This window comes from Aphis gossypii, chromosome 1 (genome assembly GCF_020184175.1).
Source record: "Aphis gossypii isolate Hap1 chromosome 1, ASM2018417v2, whole genome shotgun sequence".
In the NCBI taxonomy this organism is placed as follows: domain Eukaryota; kingdom Metazoa; phylum Arthropoda; class Insecta; order Hemiptera; family Aphididae; genus Aphis; species Aphis gossypii.
In genome coordinates, this window is record NC_065530.1 from 3,084,891 (window position 1) to 3,106,912 (window position 22,022).

The 22,022-nt window shown below is 28.2% G+C and overlaps 1 protein-coding gene across 1 annotated transcript; it reads left to right on the plus strand.

Moving 5' to 3' along the window:
- Positions 1–490: 490 nt before the first annotated feature.
- Positions 491–18,544, plus strand: LOC114123200 (single-minded homolog 2-like). Its single transcript, XM_050197091.1, has 11 exons — positions 491–790; positions 905–1,081; positions 1,178–1,263; positions 1,596–1,685; positions 1,812–1,929; positions 2,003–2,097; positions 11,610–11,797; positions 12,077–12,183; positions 12,248–12,395; positions 12,468–12,693; positions 16,440–18,544. Exons 1-11 carry the CDS (start codon positions 742–744, stop codon positions 16,857–16,859), a joined length of 1,704 nt encoding a protein of 567 aa, XP_050053048.1. The 5' UTR covers positions 491–741; the 3' UTR covers positions 16,860–18,544.
- The last annotated feature ends 3,478 nt before the right edge of the window (positions 18,545–22,022 follow it).

Here is a 22,022-nt window from a genome sequence, read left to right on the forward strand (position 1 = left end):
ATATGTGGTTACTAAAATATTAATTTATTTTGTAACACAATATAAATTTGAGTACAACGTTTAAATTGGTAACAAATTAAGCTACTATTATGAATTATGTGTATGATTCATATTTTATATGTAGTTATTGTTTACCATATTATTATAATATTAATAATTATCATACACTAAAATTTAAAATGGATACAATTATTGTATTGTTATTAAGATTTGACACCTTATAAGTAAGTCAAATATAAAACAGTACTATAATAGTATTAATACTATATGATATTAGAGATAATTTTAAATTGTATGAAACTATGAACATCGTTGTAACCATTTAATCAATGATTTTTATTGGACTCCGTGCATAAAATCATTTTTTATTCTTTTTAGGTACATATTATTATTAAGTAGCGTTTCACTATTAATTATTTCTAAGTCAAAGGAAAATGACCTGCCTTAGACACGAGGTCAACGTTTTTTCTTTAATTTATAAATATAAACATATAATACGTAAAAGACTAGGAAATAAAACAAAGTGACCATTTTATAAACAATGTCCAAACCTGGTGTCAAGGTTGCTTTAGTAAACAAACTGCGCTATGTACTATGTAGTCAAATTGTTTTAGTTCCGATAGTTTGTGTAGTTGTCTCGGTGAGTCAGTGTCAGATAGAGCTGATTTTTGTCGCTACAGAATTTATTACTTTCAGCCATGCGTCTAAATTTATTTTTAATAAAAAAATAGCGTTTAATTCATGCGTGAGTTATTAAGGAAAAACGCGGAATTCAAAATGCACGCCGGTGGTAATAATATATTGCACTCGATGTACTGCAGTCGGAGAACTGATTCATTTTATGTAAATATGGGTAAATTGATTATTAATACTCGTGACTTTTTACTTGTTTTCGGGTCTACAGAGATGAGAGAGAGGAGCAGGAATGCGGCAAGGACACGTAGGGAAAACGAGAACGCCGAATTCCTAGAATTGGCCAAACTCTTGCCATTACCGGCGGCCATTACTAGCCAATTAGATAAAGCTTCAGTCATCCGGTTGACCACTAGCTACTTAAAAATGAGACACGTCTTCCCTAACGGTGAGAACAACACGCGTTTTATTCTTATCTGTACTTAGATTTCGTTTCATACTTAAGTACTTAGAACTAATATTTATTACACCCATCATAATTTAGGCTTAGGTGACGCTTGGGGTGCAGCGACTCCAGCAAACCATGCAAAAGAAGCTTGCATTAAAGAGCTCGGTTCATATCTACTACAGGTAAATATATTAAAGGTAATTCGATAAAACGGTAAAACTCTAATTCGTAAAAATTCGTAAATAAAACAACAATATTTTGTTTTTAACTTCTCAATTTTTTTTTCATGCCATTGAAAAAGTGTTTAATGATCAAGCTAATGACAAATCACAACTATACAAATATTTTTCTACCTTTTTTTTTTTATCAATAATAATATTATTGATCCACTTTTTACCATTAACTTCAGTAAAAACTGTTGACATATGCTTTTTTAGAATTATATTTTCAACTATAATAATTATAATTATAATTGTATAATTCATAAAATATTTACCCATGTTTTTATTTTTAGAGTCTCGATGGTTTTATATTCGTTGTAGGCGGAGATGGAAAGATCATGTATATATCTGAAACAGCATCTGTTCACTTGGGGTTGTCACAGGTATTATATAAATATATTGTTGCATTATAATGATATAATTAATATTTTAAAACAGATGTTTTTGTAATACTTATTTAATCACTATTTTAATTAATTTTTAATTTCGATTGATATTGCTGCGTTAAGGTGGAATTAACTGGTAACAGTATATTTGAATATATCCATCAAGCTGATCATGATGAAATGATATCAGTACTTAGTCCACCTCTTCCTCAAAATCTTCCAGCGGAGAATATGATGATGAGTATGTTATTAAAAATTACTGTTTTTCACAATTTTGGGAAAGGCTGGTCCTAATAAAAAAAAATACATTTTAGATTCAACTGTGTTTGAACTTCAACGTGTATTTTTTTTACGGATGAAATGTGTACTGGCAAAACGGAACGCAGGGCTTACCACAGGAGGATACAAGGTAAATTATACATTTATATTAAGTATATTATGTAGTTCTATAATTTATAAATAAATTATGTTATAGATAAAACAAATAAAAATGTTGAATCGTTTTTTAATTAAAATCTAATTGTTAGTATTATCTATACCTATAATGTCAGTAAAATGAACTATTTTTAAAATATTAATCTAAATAAATATATTTTAACTGGTTAAATAGTTACATAATATCATATATTACTAAGTGTAGAGCATAAGCATGTTTCAAAAAACATATAATAAAACATTTATGTTTATAAATTAACTAAATATTATTTTTTGAAACCTGTAAGCTTAAAAGTTATTTTATGATTTAATTTTTATTTAATCTGTATTCTGTAATATGCTTGAATATTTAGTAATTACCACTCGTTGATGATAGATTAACTAATATAGAATACCTACATTTTTTTTCAAGTTATTTTTCCATAATTATGTTGCAGACTTGATAAGATATAATTTTAATTATATATTATTAAATATTAATATTCATAGTTTAATAATTATATGCATTACTTATTCAAATTTAAGCAAATAAGTTTGGCTATTATTCTATGTTACACCATTATATCGGTGTATATATCTCAGTGACTCAGTTAACGAAATATTGATACGGTTAAAATATTTCCTGATTCCTATCGGTAATCGTAATAAGATATGGTATAATAGCTGGTAATTAATAAAACAAATAATAATAGTAAGTTTATTATTTTGACTATTGATTGTTAACACAAAAAGTAAATTTAATACTGTAAAGAAATTTATAAAAATATTAACACAAAGTTTATAACGTTGCATTGGTACAAATTACAAACATAATATTGAATAACTTTAAAAAAATAATTCATATCAATTTTTGGAGGTATTTCATACATGCTATCATATTTTATTAAAAACTTAACTTACATATCAACACGTAGTTGATGTAAAATTATCTATCTTTGGCATAAGTACGTGTGATAATGATAAGAAAATAATAAAAACAATTTAACACATTATTTTTTTTTTTTTTTAATTATAAGGATAAAGAGCTAGTTCTCGCAGTTATTACGACAAATACGAAGTAACAACTAACAATGCTATACCTATGGGTTAATGACATTTAATATTATTGTTGTACTATATCACTAACTACAGCCTAAACAATATAACTATAAAATGGTCTGGTGGCAGTTTAAACACTTACTGCCAATACAAAAACCTGAACGTGTTTACACTTATAATTTACTATTCAGTCATCTTGTACATACACCATACATGAGCGTATATAAGCTAACAAGGTGAAAATATCAATATTTAAATTAAATTAAAATCAATACTTAAATTGTAAATAATCGCGTTGCAGTATTGAAATTATTTATTTTTTCATTAGGCATGAATCAATAAAGTTAAAAAATTAAAATTATAACTTGTTTAAATGTAACTTTGAAATATACTTTACACGGTTAAAGTGTTATGTAAAATAATTTACTTAGCTTTAATAAAATTCTAACAATTACATTCCGAATAAGTCATTATATTACAAAGGAACAATTTCAACTAACCGTAATAGATATCTGTATGGTTTGTAATGTAAAATTATACTGTAGTTTTTGTTTTTAACAAAACATTATCTAATTAATAATTAAAAACGAATGTTTATAAAATAATATATTTTATGTATAATAATAATAAGTAAAGTTAAAAATAGTTTAATGTGTAAACAATAATAATGCATATTGCATGTAAACAATACGCAATAACCTTCACCATTATTATACATTTAAAATAATTGTATACATAATATAAGAATTTTATTGTTTATCCAAGAAAAAAAAATAGTGATATAAAAATATTAAAGTTAAATATAATATATTTAAATTGTTTTTTTATTGCGTTTAAATATATTTTTTATTTTTATACAATAATAAACGTTCATAATATTTTCTTAATTAGACAAAATAAAATTATAATGGACACAAGTTTTCTTTAAATTAGTCGTGTGTTGATAGTTTTAACGGTCGTGTAATATGCTAATTGCTCAGCTAATATAATGCTATTATCAACATGTTTGTTATTATAATTTTTGTAGGATGTAATTTCCATGGCGCGTTAAAAAACACTAATAAACTAAAAAACTATGGTTGGTACGACTTTATTAATCATTTATTACACTTATTTTCTAACATTTATTTAATGATGCTGATTGATGATGATAGATTTAATAAACTTATTACATACAACTAGTCGAATTATAACTAATTGAAAAACTATTTCTAGGAAACGCGAGTAGGTGAACATAATAATACTAAACAAATACAAGACGAACGTGTTAATCTGCCTAACAATTTTTTCTTTTAGACAATTATTAGGTACTATGTAATGAGTTCAGTATCATATTTGATACAATCAGTGTCCTTTGTAAACATTAGAAGCTATCGAAATTCGAAATACAAATAACCATTTACGCGAAAACGTCATTGTATGCTTTGAATTGTCATTTATTTTTAACATAACTGCGGAATTTAATGATTTAGATTTGAATTACCAAAGTTTGAATTGGAAAAACAGATAAAGGGAGGGGCGAAATTTTTTTTTTTAAAAGGGGGCTTATTATAAGAAAATATTTTTATTCCATTTTACAGTAATCTATCGGTACGTAAAAAAATCATAACTTAATTATTAATTTTTAAATGAATAAAAATAGAATACCTACTAAAAATCACTGTAGCGTGTGTTATCACTTGCCAATCAATGAAATAAACTACCTAGTTAATAAAAAAAAAATTACGTAAACAACTAACTATTTTATTATTTCCATACCTACAGTTTTTGTAGGTGTACTACATGAATAACAACAATATTATATCGATATAAAATTATTTTTTTTAAATAAATTATTGTTAGCTAAATTGTGTAAAACAGACTTCTAATCGTCCTCTTAAGTTCTATTTAATAAACCATAGAATACGCTGAAATATTAAAAAAAAAAACAAGGGTTGGGTGTCCTCAAATCACTTTTCCCAATTCAAGCACTAAAAAATATTAATAATATAAATTTAATGATGTTAAATATCAATATAGTAAATATCTACACACTGTTAAACATTACAACCAAAGCTTGGATTTTATAGCACTAAAAATAACTGAAATATGCGCTTTTATATGATCTAAAAAAATTTTTTAAAAAAAAGTGCTATCAAATATATCTTTTTACCAATTTTACCAAATTTATTATGTTCAAAATTTAAAAATAAAATACTTAAATTTATTTAATAATATTATTTATGAATTAATATATTCATAAATTATAATTTATAAAAAATTATTCAAAATTATTTGGAAATAAGAATAAAATTTCAAGTAATCGCTTTTTATTAATTAAGTAATGTTCTAAACTATTTTACCTGAGTCACACTGTATAATTAAATATTTTGACAAATATTCAAATTTGAAACTCCGACGGTTGTTAGTCAACAATATTTTGTAGGTCGAGAAGGAATACTAAATATCTACCGATGTGATAGGTGAAAACTTAAAAAATATTATATCGTCACAAAACAATTTTTCAATGTGGTTATTTCTCTTGTATTTTATATACCATGGTGTATGTTAACATAATATAAACTAGATTTATGATTTTATAAATATACAAAATAAAACTTTATATTATGCAAATTAGCAAAAAAAAACTTTAAAAATAGCACTAAAAAGTAAAAACTTAAAATACCTGCAAATATGCAAAAAAATAGCAGTATAAAATTAGATATTTGGAATTTTGGAGTAAAACAAATTCGTAGTTCACTGCTATTTTTATGCGTAACGTATGATATTTAGGGTTGCATACGAAAACCGCACATTTTTTCGGTTATTATATAACAAAATACCCCAAACTGAATGTGGTTAAAACCGCACACTATTTTTAGTGCTAACTAACGGATTATATAAGATAAGATTATAAGATATACTGCAATAATCATCCTAACACGTTTTAAGACTTTAGTCTCCACTCAATACATTTTTATAATTTTTACTTTTGAGAATACTCGTATATATGCATATTTTTTATTTAATATATTTTTACATTTTTTAAATTTAAATACTTGTAATACATTTTTAGATTCTGAACGAAGTGATGAATGTATTGATTTTACAATGATGTGTGTTTTTTTTTTTGAATAAATTATAAATTATTAAGTATATCTAATCTAACCCTTTTTGGCGTCGAAATTTAAGATGAGCGATTTTGTTCTGTACTTTATTAAAAGTGTGCGGTTTTAGGAGTCAACGATATTTAGCAAATTCTACAAAAGCCGAACCCTGATTATAACGCACGTATACTTTATATTCTATATTTCTATAATATAATACAGTATAATATGGTATCTTAAATATTATCGTATTACCACCCCAATTGTTTGCGGCTCATTTCAAATAGGTGTGAATTGCAAATAGATAATGCCATTTATCATTTATACAACCCTGCATGTTTACCAACGAGAGCACTCGTGCATTCTATCAGGTTATTTTCGACCACTTTTTGTTATTTTAATTTTAAGTTTGCTCGGTATTAATTTTTATATTATGTTTGACTTATCATTACTTGCACAGTTTCAAACTGGATTTTTTTACTCCAACATCGTAGTATATAAAATGGTACGTACTACGAACCTATTATAAACGAACGTGTTCAAAACTTAAAATCATTTTATTTAGTACCTACCAGTTTTCGTTATACAACCAAAAATATATCTTGTATAATGATATGTGTTATTCATATCATACGCGTATATTACATCACATAATAATATACATATACTTAATTTTGAACGCTTCTCGCGGTTAATGGTAGGATTTATAATATTATTATGTACGTTATAAACTGTTAAAATATTTTACACTTCGAATTAGGATAGCACTATATATTATACAGTATAGTTGCTGAGTATTGGTCGTATACTTATAAGTTATAATACATATATATATATGTAACATTATAGGTTTTTCTTTCCCTAGACATAGCAAAGTTTCATACATTTGATTTATGATATATATATATATTGTACATTTTTTTTTTTTTGTTGTTGCGGACGGCTTAAGTGTAGGCCATAAAAATCACTCGTGTGCCCTGGCGTGTGTTCGTGCATACATTACGGAGCTAATGCTTACGCATATATAGGCTCATATAACAAACGGGCGCGTATTGCTGCAGCATTATAATAAATATATACAATATATTATATAAATATATATACACACACATCACGGTATGTGCGTACCGTGTCGATTGTTATAATATACGTAATAATATAACATAATATTATACGTTTATACGAGGGGGCAGGATATGGGATGAAAGGAGCGGGGAAAATAAAAAGGAGTGAAATAATAAAATACAACGGACGGCGGCGGCGGCGGCGGCGCCATGTTGCGGGGGCCCAGGTGTGCGCGCGCGAGTGAGTTTAATCGCCGCCGTACATTTACCTGTGTTTTTGGCCGTCCGTTTGCCATTGGCCGCGCTCGCCGCGGGCGTCCTCGCAACACTCTTCGAGAGTCCTCCTCTTTTTCAATATTTTTTCCCCGTTACTTGTTTCTCTGCTGGACGACCTCTGCTCGCGCACCGGGATATAAACGATAAAGCGTCGCGCGATATGTGTTTATAAAGTCGTAGGGAGGCAGCGCACGTTGCGCGTAGGTACCTAAGTGTACTGCTGTAGGGTCGTGGGCCTATATAGATCGTCGTATAATATTACATATTATTGTCTTAACACACACGGGAAAACGTGAAAAATCGGAAGTCTGCCGGTAGATGTATATCGGCGTGTATATAACGGACATTTTTAATAACTTTGCCACCCCTCACTCCACACCAGATATACAAATAGTAGACGTTTTTAAATAATCTAAAATTAATAATAAATACATCAAACATGCATTTATGTCTTATATGATAAAATTATTTTTCCTTCAAAGTATTGTATAAAATACCTATATCGTATAAATTGTTTCACGTTTCTTCTGTTGTATAATAACTATGTTGAGAATAAGTCAACATCATTATCGCACTATCTGGAATACAATAATATTATTTCATGAATAATTATGATTACAAGATTATATAATAACATTATTTACAAGTTACAGCACTTTTAAATTATCTTTTATGTACCTAATATTAATTACATTTTAAAGATATGGGGTAGATACTATGTTTTTCGTTAAGAAATACTTATTATGATACTAATAGTTGTTTGCTATTGATTTTAAATATTTATTGTTATTAGTTTCATCATATTCTCTTACATGCAACAGTATTTAACCACTTGTCCAAATTTTTATATTTTTGCTTTTTTTTTTTTTTTGATTTTTTGAGGTACTCCAACTTTGGATAAATACTAGCATTTTTTTAATTTAAAACTATAAAATGTGTTCATTGAATAATTTAATTTAAGACTATTAGCTCACGACACGCGTTGCAGTAAATGGTATAAAATGACCCACTATACCATTATCAAAATAACGAATAATATAGGTATATCTACTTTAGAATCTAAAGTTTAAAAGAAGTGCGATTATTACTTCTAACCGTAACTGTTATATAACTAGTTATAACAAAGGTTAACATTTTGAGTTATTATTTACGCGGGATATTTTGTCATGGAATTTTTTAAGGGGATATTTTTGTTTAGAAATATTTTGTCTTGGAACTTTCATAACATATTATAATTTATAGGACTGTACCTATTTCAGTATTTGACAGAAACCAATCATCGTAAAAGTGTATAATTTTATAATATTATGCTATTATAATATTAAAATGTATAATAATATAGACTGATGTAAATTTTATTTTTCGATTCTCGTTATGTTCTAAATAACATTTTGTGAAGGCACTAGGAGTAATATTACAATATAAGATTAAGAATATTTGATCTTCATATGTAAATATATATATTATGGTCGGAATAAAATTATCGGCAGGTATATGATTTTTTTAAACGTATTTCGTTTTATTCTGTTAAATATATTTAAAATATTTTAATTTCCATTTAACAGACGTATTGACCTATAATGAAGTGTGATAACCGATAATATACATATAAAACTTTCTATTTAACTTTGCAAGAATAGGAAATTCTAGCAACATCGGCAAAAAAACTGGACACGCTTACTACCTTCTAAGTTATAGTATAATATAGTATTGTTAGCATTATCGCAATAGGATAAACGTACTACGTAGTATAATAAAATTGTGTGCAAATAATATATAGATAACCTACCTATAATGGCTACTGGCTAGTGGCTAGCTAATACCTACTACCGACTACTGCAATCTATAGTATACTGCTCTACAATGTATAATTATTGTATATACTATATATTACTATATTGTAAATACATATCATATTGTTATGTTATGACTTATATGATCAATTATGTTGCTACTTTTCTATAACATAAATTTCACGAAGTACAACATTTTGTACTGTTTGCAACTCTTGCAAGTTAAAATATTATAAACACGATGTGGAGATGACACTACATTCACGTGCGTTATTATCTCCATTTTATAAGTGTATAACATAGCAAATTGGACATTCTGAATATTTAATTTAACTTTGTTACATTTAATATTAGAGTGAATAATTAATGCATTAGGTATACAATTTAAAAATAAGAATATTATCTAGCGAATCGTTTACGTTTTTTTATGTTTTAATTTTAAAATAAGTATTTCTCTTTAAAATTTAAATATAAAAAAAACCAAACAGACTAATTTAGATAATATTTTAACTATTAAATTTTATAATGGGTCAATTTACTCTGATAAGTAAATATTAAACATTAAAGATTTAAATGGATTAGGTATTCATCATAACGTACAATTTTCCATGTTATGCGTTTGTAAGATGGAGACAATTCATTTGGGTGTAGCGTATTCTTAATAATAATGTATACAAATAACCGTATATTGTATGTTTATATGTATAGGTACACACTTGCGCAGGTGTGATAACATTTATTTATGTGCACGATGTACTGACTATACACGAAAATTCGAATCGCAATAGGTAGGCACGTTTTGGAGAATTATACTTCAAAATAATAATAACGCACAGGAATTTTCGAATCCTTTCCATTGTATAAACGTAATATTACGAGCGTCCTCGCTATAGGTGAATTTTCCGAAACGTGTCCAAGTCCATGCATGTCGAATGCAAGAGTGAAAACGTTTTAAAACAACCTGTACACTCCACATGTGGTGTCGATAGCCGAAGATTGATTACGCGAACCGGTCGCATTCGTAGTAGGTACCACTACACAGTAAATAATATTATAATAGTCTCTAATCCCGTCCGCTTATTGATACCTCACGATCGGCTCCAACGTGTCTGAGCCACGGAGAACACCTATGATTTTTATTACTATTCAGTACCTATTGTCCCGGTTGCCGAAGGTACATTTTGGAATTTTTTGGGTATATTTTTCGAAATGAAAGACAGTGAGGTGGAGGCGAAGAAAAAAATATCTCACACCTGTGAAGAGACCCGTATTTAATTTATTCTAATACTTAAATCTTGTATTTTTGGTTGTGGTCACGTCTCGGCTATTATGAATGGACTTCTTGACACCTTCTCAACGTGCACATTATATTACCTAGCCTATTATAACCCATGTGGCTATGTGATGCAGCAACGACCTTTAGAACAGGTCTTATGTTGTTGTTTTTTTTTCATATTATATTATGATATACATATACCTATTTATATTTTATAATGGTATTTTTTCAACGGCATAATATAATAACACAAACTCGTACACATAATATACTTATTATATTGTGTTTGTGAGTTGTGACTAGTGCATACTGCAGTACCTATATATGGCTATATTATACGACTCTATCAATGGCCGTATTTGTTTAGAAGTGTAAGTATACATCCGTTTCGATATTGTCATATTGAATATTCCATCGAACACCCAAGGGGATCATATTTCTAAAGTGAATGTAAACTATATATTTTGTTTGCCTTCATATAATATACACGCAAAAAACAGTATAGTATCGTATTTGTATACATATAGACCATATAGGTTTGTGTGTGTGAGTGTTTTTAGATTTCAATAATTTGGCTGAAAAAAATGTTAACATGATGTTTTTGTTGTTATTCAACAAAATAAAAATCTAATATGTATATACAAGCAGTCCATCATCAGTTATCAATTATAAGTTAATTTGCATATTTTTATTATACCCACTATAAAACATGCATTATGATAGTCAATATTTTAATCATATATTTACTTTTTGTAGTATTTTATGTTAAAATATTTAAATACCAATTAGGTATTTCAAACAAGTAATAATTTACTAATAAATACCACATTTTACAATAAATATTTTTACTCAATCGATAATTATTATCTATAATGTTGATTAAACTATAATTGTAATTAAACAAACAACAATTATTAATTGCATCATACATATTTTTTGTTTTAACTATATAGGTAATACACTGTTCTGGTTACCTTAAGGTGAGACAATATCCTGCCGGAATGCCCGGAATAGAAACCGTTGGCCTAGTTGCAGTTGGTCATTCGTTACCACCGCATGCCATCACAGAGATTAAATTGCATTCAAATATGTTTATGTTTCGTGCGAGTTTGGACTTAAAGCTCATATTTCTAGATGCCAGGTAAGTCAAGTAAACAATTTTCAAAATCCCAATTTGTAATAATATTTCACTCATATAGTCATATGTTTCACTCATATGTATACAATGTACATAACACATTTTACTCGTGTAGTTTTTTTTCCATTTCATTTTTTACAACTAATGCATAATGGTTAAAAATATATTATTATTTAACACACATTTTAACGTACGCCTTTTGTTTGATTGTCTATATTATTTTGCATCTTGTAACTTTGTGTAAAAATTATGATATTTTATTTTATTATTTTTACATTTTAGAGTATCTCAGCTGACAGGATACGAACCTCAGGATTTAATTGAAAAGACACTCTATCATTACATTCACGGTAATGATATTCATAACATGAAACTCTCGCATCACACACGTAAGTACTGAAAAAAATCGTTAAATTTGCAGAAAATAATAATAATTTTGCTTGTTTGTTCCAGTGTTATTGAAAGGCCAAGTCACCACAAAGTACTATAGGCTGTTGGCCAAAGATGGTGGTTGGGTGTGGGTTCAAAGTTACGCCACCATAGTCCATAATAGTAGATCTTCGAGGCCCCATTGTATAGTTAGTGTAAATTACGTACTGAGGTGAGTAAATTAAATATATATTCGACAACAGTATCGACGGAGCTATAATAGAGATATTTGGTTATTCTGTAGTGAGTCCGAAATGAAAGACGTCTGCCTGTCCGTAAGCAATAACGGTTGCACGACGTCACAGAATGGCAATGAAGATGCTGTAATCCAAAACAAATCCAGCAAAGCGCAACAAAACCAAAGACAGTCAAATCAAAATCACAGGTACCACAGACCACCGGTGGTGACCGATGAAGAATACAGTGATTCCAGCGGTGGACTTTTCAACGACTACGTGAGCAGTAACAGCGTAAGTGTAAAAAACAAAACATAAAAAAAAACATCTTAGTTCTCGTCCGTTATAAATTATACCGGTGAATAGCACTGTTCATGTTAAAAGGATGTCCCGCCAATAGGTATTGTACATAATACAGTAATATAATTATACAATGACGTAATACGTGTTATATCTTTGCCTGTCAATACTGCTACACCAGCGCATGTATATGGTTTTTATTTATACCTATATGTCTATTGTCTATATAAGTTCCGTTAAACGGCGGTGTATGATGACAACACATTTTAAACCAATTTAAAATAGACTTGTGCGCAATAAACGTTGAGAGTTGAGACGGATAACATTCTTTTCTCTTGGTAATATAATAGCCTTATAGCTGTATCTTACACATTATTATCATGTTAAACTGTTAAAATAATAACTAAAAAATAGAATGTTGTATTTTAATGACGATCTTCGCTGTATACTAAGTGCTCAGATGATAGTCTACTAATACGTTCTTATTTAAATTCTTATGCTGATAGCAAAATGTATTATTTATATTTTATATAGGTAGGTACCTAAATTATAATATCTAAATAGTTTTTATGATTAACAAAAGTAAAAATAACATTTATAAAAATAAATAATAAAAATATAAAGTAAAAATAATAAAAATTTGATTGATAAAAAAAGAGGAAATTAGGTAATCGCAATACAGTTAATTATATTATGTGAAATTTACCTCCTCATTGACTAAGTCACTATAATAATGTATAATATGTGTTAAATTTGAATTCTAAGATAATAATAGCATACAAAAAACGATTCTGAACGAAAAAAATCTTTCTAGATAGTGTATTCATTCCTAATCCTAAGTATATTTTATAATACATTTTTAGTGGTATTAATAATTTATATGGCTTATTATAGTATTATTATTATTTATCATACTATTAGTAAACTGCTATACGTTGAATTATTTTTTTGTCAAAAATATTGAATTTACTACCTATATTTTTAATATTTAATTATACAATTATTGTATAAATTAATATCATATAATATTATTGTTATTAATATTTTCCTGGTTAGTAAGAAAAGTACTGAGAATTTTTAATTTTTAACTCCCAAAAGTACCTACCAGGTTTACTTTCTTACTAGAAAAGATATTAAAATTGAAAAGCAAAGTAATTTTTTTACTACAAATCATCTATACATAACACACAAAAAAAATTATACATCATTTAAAAATCAATACATTCATTTTTTCGCTCAGAATCCAAAAATAAAATAGATCATGTACTTAATATCATAGTCGTTTACTTATAATATATACAATTTATTCATAATACTAAGTGCTATTATTTAAAATAACTTCTATGTAATGTTTATGTAGTGATTGTTTCCCTCAAAGTTACTGTTCAGTGAATACAGCAAAAACATTTAGTTATATATTTATATAATATATTACTTTTAAGTTTTATTACGTTTATATACCTAATATAACATAACATAATATTCAACTAAAGTTTGTTTATCATTTGATTTGTGTGTAATTGTGATAATAAACAATTTTATTATTGTTTATTTCCTCCATATAAACTTTATAGAATAAAGTCAGTAAAGTTATTTTTAAGTAGGTATATACATTAGCGTTACGCCGTTACAAAAATGGTCATGTAATTTATAGTATACCTCAATTATGCATATTTAAAGTGTTATCTTTGTATTTTAACATAATATAACATATTAGTAGTATTTCTTTGTTCATAAATAAAACTTTAGAAAATTATACCTATATTTTAAACTATTATTATGTATAAATAGTATACAAAATATACGATCACCGTGGTTTGTCGTTTGTGTAACGTGACAGTTTGCATGCTAGTGATTTATGTTCACATATAAATCATATTTTATTCGATTAGAAATGCAATTGTAAACGAAAAAGTTTATAACAACTTAAATTTAAATTTTAAGTTAAATTTCACTCTCCAACTGACATTTTAAATTCTTATTTTTAATTACTAATAATAAATCATTACTTGTCTTGAGGATTTCTACTTAAGTTAGTATTTTTTAAAAGCTAATGATAACTAAAGACTGATACAATAAGTGAAGACTAATGATATTTAAACTATAAAAGTTGTAATTTCTTCATTTTAATGTATTTACATTTTTTAAATTACCTATCTATTCAAAATATATTTTTCTACACCCTATAAACAGGTGAGGTTGTTGGATATTTTAAATTGCTCGAACCAATTAAAATTACAATTAATATTTATTATGTACAAACTATCAGTCGTGACAATGAGTTAGTGAGTACCAATACCTCTATATACGCCATACGGTCTAAGACTAATTTCATACTATATAACATTAGTTATTACCTATTGATTATAATAATAATAAACATAGGTATACGATAATACGATATATTTGTCAGCCATTGATAGTAGTAGCATATATTATTATACACGCTTTACGAACAAAATTAACCAACATGAGTTTTTTTCTAAATAAAAATATACCTACACAATATTACGTATTAACCTAGCCTAACCTAAACTATCGTTAAAAATAAAATACTGCCGGTTACAAAATCATGCCTGCCGATTTAAAAAATATTTTGACACTTACGCATATTTTTAACTCTATAAAATGTCGTTTTCGTCATCGCTATAACCACGCCACTACTGGTGAGCTAAAATTCGTAGTTGGAGGGCTATGGTTGGGAGGAAACTACATTGTTCAAGGGACGATTTTACCCTTCACAAGTGACATCTTGTATCACACGAGTGTGAAACAATGTTTTGGCGTTGTACAAGTACATATTACTTAAATCCGTACAGTATACACGTTAGAGGCGCATTTCCTGCGCTTGTATAAAAACATAATATTATATACTTATGCATAAGTATATTGTATATAATATATTATTTCATAAATAACATAATATAATATATATTATGCTACCGTGTTTCTCATTGTTTTGCGTGCATATATAAAATTAATAGTTGATGCACAAATTTTCGAACGTTAAAAATTATTTTCCCTCCCCACTTCAATTTATAGAATTCTTCAAATAAATCATTATCAATTATACGGATATGTATTTTAAGTGATTATTAGTAAATGGATTATTTTCATTTTTCTTAAGCTCAATCGTTTGTTAGTTTTTTGATGGCCTTCGTAGCATTATTGGCATTAATATAAAACTAAAAACTTTAAATTAAAATCTAACCATTCGGTGTTAGTAGAAGTAGGTACCTATGTTTTTTTATGAAATTATAAAATAAAAATGTTATATTGACTTATTTAACTATATTTACTGTAGGTAAAATTTTAACTTCGTGCATGCGATGTTAACTTATTACCATTTACCATCATATACCATGTCTCTGTCACCTACGCGTTGTTTGTCGTTCCTGCTGACGGCCGGTAGCTTTTTTATGATATGTTACAACAATTTACATAACCATATAACAGTATTCACGTTTTAATTCATTTTATTGGCGAACAGTTAAACTCGCTAAATCATTGTTGATAATATTAGTTATAAACATGAGTTAAAAATTAAGATATACGGAATATACAAAGAATTAAGATAGAGACAACCATGAATTAAGATATATTTTTACTCTTGATAATCAATAAATTAATGTTAAGCATCGTAAATTGCAATGCGAGGCACGTTGATTATTATAATATTATATCGTAAACGGTAAATTAAATGTTATATAATAATTAACCGTTTCGTATTTCTGATGCAGGAACCGCAATCGCTGGTCAACGGCCCCGTCGGCGGCGGTGACGGCACCGGCCACCACCATCCGCCCCATCTGAACATGATGCAGGCGTCCAACATGTACACGGTCGAAGAGTACATCTACCCAGAACTGTTCTACCCGTACGACCAGGCGTGCACGCGGCCGTTCAGCTCGGCGTCAAGCTGCTCCAGTTCGAACGAGAGCGACAGGATGCAGCTGGCGCATCAGGCCGGCGGCGGCGGTTACACGCCGCCCGCGGCCATGCTCATGACCGCCACCGGCCACCACGACGACCATCACGCCGCGGCCGCGTACCAGGCGCTCACGCCCATCGGCTCCTCGGCGCCCGCGACCACCGTCGGCCACCACGGCGTCATCGTCGACACCCAACACTACACCGCCGTCAACGAGTACGTCCACTGATCGCCCGCCGCCGGAAGTATACTCGCGTAAAACGTCATGACACGGAGTAGCTGTACTTTATTCGCGACAGAGTTCCAACGCGGAACGGCCGCGATTATATAAATATTTTATACGAACGTATATAAAATATGTGTAAATATATACAAATTAGTGTATAGGTTGAATAGTATAATAGTTATATTATATGATGTATTACAAAATATGTTACGTGTACAGTGAGACCTCTTAATACCGGACACTGTCGGTTGTTGAAACGTTTTCCGCTTTTCGGAGGTGTCCGTTAACAACGTAACGTTTTGCTGTGTGTATATGCGAGTAGAGCGACAAAATCGAGCGAAAATCGGTGTCTAACGCCCTTATTAACCCCATAAACATCATGGTATTATAATTATTGTCCGTTGTGTTCGCGGAATATTGCTCGATCGGGCACAGACCGCTACGAGTTGTCATCAATAATAATAATCGCGTGCGAGGGGGTTGGATGTCCCGAATGAGGTCTGTGCAGGGGCCGTGCGACTGTAGTGTGAATTCATATATTATGTTCAGGGTTGGCTTTTGTATAATAGAGCATACGGCACTCGACGAGCGACGGACGACTACGAGTCGAATCACCGAATTCGTTTCGCTGGTCGGCTACCGGTACCGCGGACGAATTGGTTCCGATGAAAAATTAATTGTATTTTTCGTATTATTATGTCATACATAGGTATATATATAATTGATCAACAACAATTTCATAATCATCTTAAAACTTAAAACAATTTTACAAGATAACCGATTTATGTACATCATGGAACTGATTCAAACAGTAATGTTTTATATCGGTAATCAATTTGTTCTCTTTATTTGACTTTAAAACCAATTCTGTATTATATCCGATACGACGACGGTCATTTCCCCTCGAACACAGCCAATGTGTATCTTATAAAATTATGTCCAACGCATAATGTGTCCGGAATTCGAATTAATTTATGCTCGTCAAAGCCGATAATATCTACACATTCGTATACAGGGCTTACCAGCTATACCGTGTAACCGAAAACGGCTTATACTTTTTTGTTGGAACGTTTCAAAACACTAAATACGGCAAGCACTCTGTGTACGAGTGTGCTGTAGGTATATTATAATAATATGATTTATAGTAAATTTTAACTGTACATAATATTTTTACAATGACTATTTTACGTCATGATTATAATAATATTATATATAAATAAGTAGATGTATACTTATTATTCCTGTTAACTCTGTAGAATATTTATTTATTATTTATTTGTACATTTTATGATAATTTTACCTAAATAATTTATTAATATAGACATGCATTTAAAAAAAAAAATATTTATATACTGTGTTTAATGAATATTACCTATATTTGTTTATTGTATTATTTTCTCTGCTGTATATATATAATATATGCTGGCCCAAAATAAGGGATAAGACAAGCTAGAAAGTGAGAGCCACGTTTCCGGGGTCAGGGTAATGTATAAAGGGCGTCTAGATAATATAGACTATATGTATAGTGTTGTCAGCTTAATAGTTTATTAAGTGATTAATTGTTTACAATTTAATTAAATGTTTATATTTTGTATAATGAAAAATATAACATTTTAAGATAAACTAAAGAAAAAACATTTTAATAACTTCTATATTTGTATAAAAATTAAATATTTATACCAGGAACACCTACTAAACTATGTTTTCAACTATTGTCTGTTTTAAAAATATTTGAATCATTTTTTATCTGAAAGTGACGATAGTGACAACGGTGGTAACAGGTAACAACAATAATAATTCTTATTGTAGGTACCTACCAAATATTTTTATCATTGATATAATTTTAGCCATTTGGCCAAAATGAATTAAACCATAAATGTGTATCCTTAATAAAAGCATTAAATTATACTTATCCATACTATATAAGTATTAGTAGTAACATCTGAAACAAAAAAGCGCCTAGATCCTAGGTGGAGATAAAAACAAAATATGTACCTATTTATTGTTGTTAATATTTATGTAAATTTTAACTTTTAAATAAGTATATTATTTAATTGAAAATAATAATATGATTGAATAGTACTTATTATACAATGTATAAAATAAGTATTGAAGTAATAAAAACGTTTTCAGATTATTTAACTAGGTACCTAAATTATTTTTTTTAAAAGGTTGAATATACCTATTTTACTATTTTAGTATTTTAGTTTAAAATGAAAGTTAATTTTATTTTATAGTTAAATATTATAAATGATCAATTAATAATGATGCTTTTACGCATATGATTACAAGAGCGAGTAATTTTGATATAAAATTATTTGTATATTATCTATAGTTAATAGTTATACATACACGGCATGGCAATGAAAGCCAATATAATAATTAATAGGTAACATTCAAAATATTTCAAACAGATCAAAATCGATTTTTTTCCATTAATGTGTGTCTTGATAGAAATTTTAATTCTGATTTGATAGTATGACGTATTAATGTATTATTATGCAATTAATAAAATATGGAAAATTAATCCTGCAGAAGCATAATATTTATAAATGAAGAAGAAGACGTATATAGACTATACACGAATGTGTAATTTTATGTCTAAAAAAAAAAAATGAATATCATTGAATAAAACTCATACGATAATAATTAATAACCAAGTAGATGTAATGAATACATTATGTTATATAAAATAAAAGCTAACAATAATGAAAAGTAATTACACGGTACACAATAATATCTATATTATTGTAAATAATAAAAAATATAATAGTGAATCTGCATCAAAATTATTTTAGTAAATAAATCTCGTGTTTACGATCAATTATGCGGTGTTCTTACCGACAAGTCTGATTATTTTTTTTTTTAATTTCTTGACCTGTAAACGTTTTATTTAAAAATAATAATAATTATAAAAGATGTCATCTTAATTTTAAAAATAATTTTCCACGTAAGTACACGCATTTTTATAATTTATCACGAGTGAAATGTTCGGGGTGAACATTCACAGACAAATCTTCGACCAAACGCTTATGGGATCCAAACGAGTTGTTTAATACAATCACTGAAAAATAAATATAATAATAAAATATGTTTTTATTATACATATATAGGTACATATATAATATACGGTCGTACTTTTCTCTCAATTGGTACGCGTAACTTATTATTATTATTATAGAGAAAAACAAAAAAAAACACCCACACACCGCCTTCACGTGATCCGTGGGACTCGTGGGAGAAATCGAATAAGAGAGCCGTTTCGTTTTAATAGTAATTTGTAAGTCGCGTGTGCCACAGAGTGTTTATAATGGGAACAATGTCAGCGGGACATCGTGTATAATTGACCGTCAGACGTCGGTCTGTCTGCACACGCGTTTTGACTTCACAGCGTGTCAACGCGAACAGCATATTTACTACAATACGTCATATTATACGTATTAAAATAACAATCATAATGGCGTGTAATAGCGGCAACCCTTTTGGATTCACGTACACAATATAATATATAGTCGTCTATCCAAGTAGAGAATTTTTGCAGATAATTGGAGTGTCCTCGTATATTATGTTGGTAAATGCCAAATGGTAATGGTACATAGAATAGGATATTAGATTTCACGATCGACCAATGCCACGTGAATAGTTTTATTATTCCAATGATACACATTTTTAATCCGTTTGTTTGTTACATAATGTGCGCGAATAATATGCAGACCTGTAGTTGATGTTCAATTATTATAAACATTGTTGAAACCTAGTCACCTGGATCATTTGCAACTAAGATTTTCGATATTACGACGATGTAATATGTATATCTAGCTTCTGATAAACTAATAAAACTTTAATGTTTTGCAGTAGTCATCGATCATTTTGCGTTTAAAATATTTATGTACCTAAATTATAGCGATAGTACGCAGTTAAAATGTTGTAATGAATGTTATGATTTTACAATGATGTATTTTGTCTGTATAATCGATAAGTAATAAGTTCGATTTTCAACTCTAAGAGTGGTTTTGGATAAAAAATTGCATTTAATTTGTGTTGTAGACAGGCCAAAATTAATAACTATCATTATTTTTCAAAACAATTAGAAATAAAAAACAAAAAAATTAAAGAAAAGTAGAAGTTGCATGTATGCACATCCAGTCTAAAAATTTATTTAAATTTAATAAAATTCATAAAAAATTAGACAAGATTCCTCGTAAATTTTTCTAGCTATAATAAAAAAAAGGAAGTAGGTACCTACTGAAAAGTACATTAATTTTTATTAGGTAGTTTAAATTTAAAAATTTTACAACATTGCAAGATAATTATCAGGTAGTTATTTATAATTATTTCTTAACACACGGTTTTTGATGATATTTTCAAAAATAAACAACCACCTATATAGACTTGAAATTTGCATAAAGTGTTTTATTTTATATACTTGATAAAATTGATAAAATACGAGTGTATTGATTCTTTTTGAATTAACCATAACCATGTGAAATTTTCAAATTCATATTGTCTATAAAAATAATTTTACCAAGTTAAAAAGTTTGAAAACGTAATACAAGATTTCTTATAAATTTCAATATTGCTATAAGTACCTATGTGAAGTTTAAGCGTTGACAAAATTCTTAAAATCATGAAAATTTGCAAATATTTTTGAAGTTAATAATCTATAAAATGCGTTGTAAGATAGAATTTATTATTATAATATATGAGATCGGCGTCACCCCTTATCTTCTCTACATCGTGGTTTTTACTAGATATAAATGATTGTGGTCTAAGATTTTTAATTTTTAAAAATACTTATGAATCCTAAATAAACTACGTTTTGAAAAACTTGTATCTACTTATGAAAATATTTAAACGATTAGCTGGAACTTTTATTGGAAACTTTTTGTTTTCATTTTAATAATTAATCACTCAAGTAAGTAATCATTTTCCCAAATCTAAAGTTGAAAGTTCTAATGAATGGGTACCTACATAGACCTGAGCCCTTTTGTTTTATCATAGTAAATTTATATAGGAATATTAAGAATGAACAAAAAAAAAAAAAAAAATTAAAAAAAAATTTAAATTACCTATAAATTTGTACGTGCTTTTGCCTTTTATACACTTTTGCTTACGGAGTAGGTGTCCCTGACCACTATCCCTTTTTAATCTTTTTAGTTTTTATCT

What these genes read in the sequence shown, in the direction of transcription:
- LOC114123200 (XM_050197091.1), top strand. Translation starts at nt 742, where the DNA reads ATGCGTGAGTTATTAAGGAAAAACGCGGAATTCAAAATGCACGCCGGT. An exon ending in ATTCAAAATGCACGCCGGTG is followed by an intron (nt 791 to 904) that starts GTAATAATATAT and finishes TCGGGTCTACAG; the next exon opens with AGATGAGAGAGAGGAGCAGG. An exon ending in GAAACTCTCGCATCACACAC is followed by an intron (nt 12,184 to 12,247) that starts GTAAGTACTGAA and finishes TGTTTGTTCCAG; the next exon opens with TGTTATTGAAAGGCCAAGTC.